Source organism: Coffea eugenioides, chromosome 7 (genome assembly GCF_003713205.1).
Source record: "Coffea eugenioides isolate CCC68of chromosome 7, Ceug_1.0, whole genome shotgun sequence".
Lineage (NCBI taxonomy): Eukaryota > Viridiplantae > Streptophyta > Magnoliopsida > Gentianales > Rubiaceae > Coffea > Coffea eugenioides.
The window spans coordinates 18854523-18858352 of NC_040041.1; the positions used below are offsets into that span (position 1 = coordinate 18854523).

Here is a 3830-nt window from a genome sequence, read left to right on the forward strand (position 1 = left end):
CATTTATAGACTAAATCAGATTACAATTTTTGGAGCAACTGCCCCTACAGTCTGCTTGTACCAACTCAAGCAACCAAACTGGGAAGTCTGACTTCCATTCAACAATTTCTTCCAAATTTGTAGCAAATTTAGCTACCTGATGACTAACAGAGTTGCTTCTCCTTCTAGTGAAGGAAAAGCAACATTCATAAAAACTGGACTTCAGCCTTTCTATATCTGATAGCACAGTTGCAATATCTACATCATTTTCTCCACTACATATCCTATCAATAACTTGCTTACAATCTGTCTCAAACTCTACCCTTCTCCACCCTTGACGTTTGCCCACAAGCATGGCTGCTCTTAGAGCCAACGCCTCCTCCATTTTTGGATTTGAACAACTTGTGCCTGGCACAGCCCAGGCTCCGATCCCACCAGCTCCTTCAGCCAAGACCTTGCAACCAATCCCCACCCTGCTCTATCCTTGTTTTGATGAACAACTGCATCTGAGTTTATCTTGACCCATGCCTCCCTTGGTTCTTTCCACTCACTCAGTTCCTCCTTCCCCACCCTACTACCTCTAATTGGTTCCCTCTCTTCCACCTGAGCATCCTGATACTCCCTCCATTCCCCAACAGCTTTCTGGACAACTATCATAGGGTCCCTAGCCTTAGCTTCAAACTGCCTCACATTCCTAGACTTCCATATCTGCCATAACAGATTTATTGTCAAGGCAATCCGCTCCTGTCCCTTCTCCTTATGCACTGCATCCTTCAACTCCTCCCATCAGTGCCAGAACTTATCTCTGTGATTCACCAGACCCTCCCAGCTTACTGGTGCCACTTCCCAAATAGCCTTCGCATGTTCACAAAAAAACAGCAGATGTTCAACAGTCTCTGGATGCTCCCCACAACAAATGCACATATGATCCCCCTTAGAACACCTTGCCTTTATGATTGCATTCACTGGCAGGATATTTTGTAAGCATTTCCAGATGAAGTGCTTCAACTTTTGCTTCAAATTCAAACCCCACAGAAAGCTCCAGCTCTGAGCTGAACACTTCCTGCTGCTGCTTGACTCAGCATTGCTCCTGTCATGAACCACTTTCTTCCTAATGCATTTTGCCAGCTTATAACTTGACTTAACTGTATATTCACCCGTACTAGACTTACTCCAATATATCCTATCTTTCATATTACATACACTCAGAGGTATCCTCACTATGTCCTTCCCTTCATTTTCTTCAAACACCTTTGCAATTAGCTCCCTATCCCACTTCCCATCTTTAATGAGCTCACTCACCCACTGGACAGCCACCCCTTCAGCCCTTTGAGTTTTAACTTTCCCATTCCCAGTATTTGGTAACCACCTATCCTCCCAAATATCAATTGATTTTCCATCCCCCACCCTTTTCCTTATCCCCTCCTCCAGTAATTCCCTTGCCTTCAGTAAACTCCTCCAATACCAGGAATCCGTACTCTGACTTTTCATTGCCCATATTGAGGTTCCCTTAAAGTATCTTGCCCTCATAACCTTACTCATCAGCAAATTTGGCCTAGTTAAAATCCTCCACAGTTGTTTTGCTAGCAAAGCCAAATTAAACTCATGCAGCTCCCTAAAGCCTAGTCCCCCTTCTGCCTTCCCATCAGCCAACCTTCCCTAGCTCAACCAGTGGATTCTGTGCTCCTTTTCCTTTTGACCCCACCAGAACTTTGCCATCTCAGAGCTAATTTTCCTACACACATCCTTTGGAAGCATACAACATGACATTACATAGATAGGTAATGCCATGATAACTGACTTGAGCAACACCTCCTTCCCAGCCTGGCTCAAAAGCTTCTCTTTCCACCCCTTCAGTCTATCTAATGTTTTCTGCTTGATAAAATCAAAAGTCTGCTTTTTGGACCTTCCAATGACCAAAGGCAGCCCTAAGTACCTACTTTGTTGGACCTGCTTAATCCCTTGCAATTCCCTCATTACTCCTGCCTTATGTCTGCCCATCATATTCCTGCTAAAAAACAAAGAAGATTTCTCAATATTGATCAGTTGTCCCGAAGCTTCCCTGTATACTTCTAGTATTCTCCTTAGCTGTCCAGCTTCCATAGCATTTGCTTTGCAGAAGATCAAGGAGTCATCTGCAAAAGACAGATGAGACAGCCTAGGAGCTTCCTCTGCAATCCTAACCCCAGTCAGCTTACCCTGCACAACTGCTTGCTTCAACAGTGAAGAAAACCCTTCAGCACATATCAGGAATAGATAAGGAGACAAAGGATCCCCCTGCTCAATCCTCTTGTTGGCCTAATAAAACCTCTCTTCTCTCCATTAAAATTTATGGCATAAGTGAAACTAGAGACACACTGTATCACCCACTGAATCCACTTTGGACAGAACCCCATTCTCACCATGACTTTGGCCAAAAAATTCCATTCTACTCTATCATAGGCCTTAGACATATCAAGTTGGATCGCCATATACCCATCACACCCTGTCCTTTTATTTTTGAGGAAATGAATACACTCATGAGCTATCAGGACATTATCCAAAATCTGCCTCCCAGGAACAAAGGTAGACTGAGAATGGCTAATGCAATAATTCAGGGCATGCTTGAACCTATTGGTGATTACTTTAGAGATAATTTTGTACAGAACATTACACAGGCTTATAGGTCTAAGATCTGCAATAGTGCTAGGGGATGCAGTTTTTGGGGATAAGACTAATAAGGGTCTCATTAATAGACTTTAGTATGAATCCAGAATCAAAGAAACTATTAACAGCATGAATGATATCAGATTTTAAAATTGACCAAAACTTTTGAAAAAAGATTGGTGACATACCATCTGGTCCAGGAGACTTAGTAGGATGCATCGAAAACACTGCCTGACTGATCTCCTGCTCTGTGACCTTCCTGGTGAGCTCTCTGTTCATCTCATCAGTGATGGTCTGTGGAATTCCCTCTAAAATCTCAGAAAAATCCTCAGGTCTCTCAGATGTATAGATCTGCTGAAAATAATCAACTATCTCCTGGCATGTTTCCTCTTCATCCTTGCACCACTCACCACTCCTGTTTTTCAGCACACTGATCCTATTCATCCTCCTCCTCCCTACCACCTTAGCATGAAAATAACTCGTATTTTTATCCCGTTCTTGCAACCACTTCACCCTAGCCTTTTGGCTCCAATATGTCTCCTCCAGTTTATAAGCCTCTGCCAGCTTTCTTTTCAGACTTGCTAACTTAATTCTGTAACCATTACCTCTGCTCTCCTTTACCTCTTTGATCTCCTGCTTTACCTTTAGAATCAAGCTCTTAGAATTACAGCACTTCTGCTTACTCCAACTAAGCAAATCCATTCTAACTTTTTTGATCTTGGATTGAACCATATACATCCTTGAACCCCCTTGCTGCCTTTCCCAAGCACCTCCTATAACTTCTTCTATATCTCTGTGTTGTAACCACCTCTTGTCAAACATGAACCTCCTCTTCCACCTTTTCCTTTCAGGCTTGGTATCCAACATCAGAATACAGTGATCAGAAGCCTCAGTCTCTATGTGTGTGCACTTTGCCTTCTCAAACCTCCTAATCCACCCTTTATTTCCCAGAATCCTATCAATCATTTCCTTCACCTCCCCTCACTCTTCCAATTGTTACACCAGGTCCAAGGAACACCTTCAAATCCAATATCTACCAACTCATTGCCATTGATAAAAGAGGTAGAGTCATGAAAACTCACATCAGCTCTTCTCCTACCTCCCCATTTTTCAGCATTTGAAGTGATATCATTCAAATCCCCCATAATTGCCCAGGACTCCCCCCAAATGCAACTTCTTCTAGCTAAGACCTTCCACTGCTCACT

The 3830-nt window shown here is 43.0% G+C and overlaps 1 protein-coding gene across 1 annotated transcript; it reads right to left on the reverse strand.

Annotated features, from left to right (window-relative positions):
* Positions 1–1638: 1638 nt before the first annotated feature.
* LOC113777067 lies at positions 1639–3591 on the reverse strand. Its single transcript, XM_027322112.1, has 3 exons — positions 2814–3591; positions 2495–2692; positions 1639–2213 (listed from the first exon to the last, which is right to left on the reverse strand). Exons 1-3 carry the CDS (start codon positions 3589–3591, stop codon positions 1639–1641), a joined length of 1551 nt encoding a protein of 516 aa, XP_027177913.1.
* Between the last annotated feature and the right edge of the window lie 239 nt (positions 3592–3830).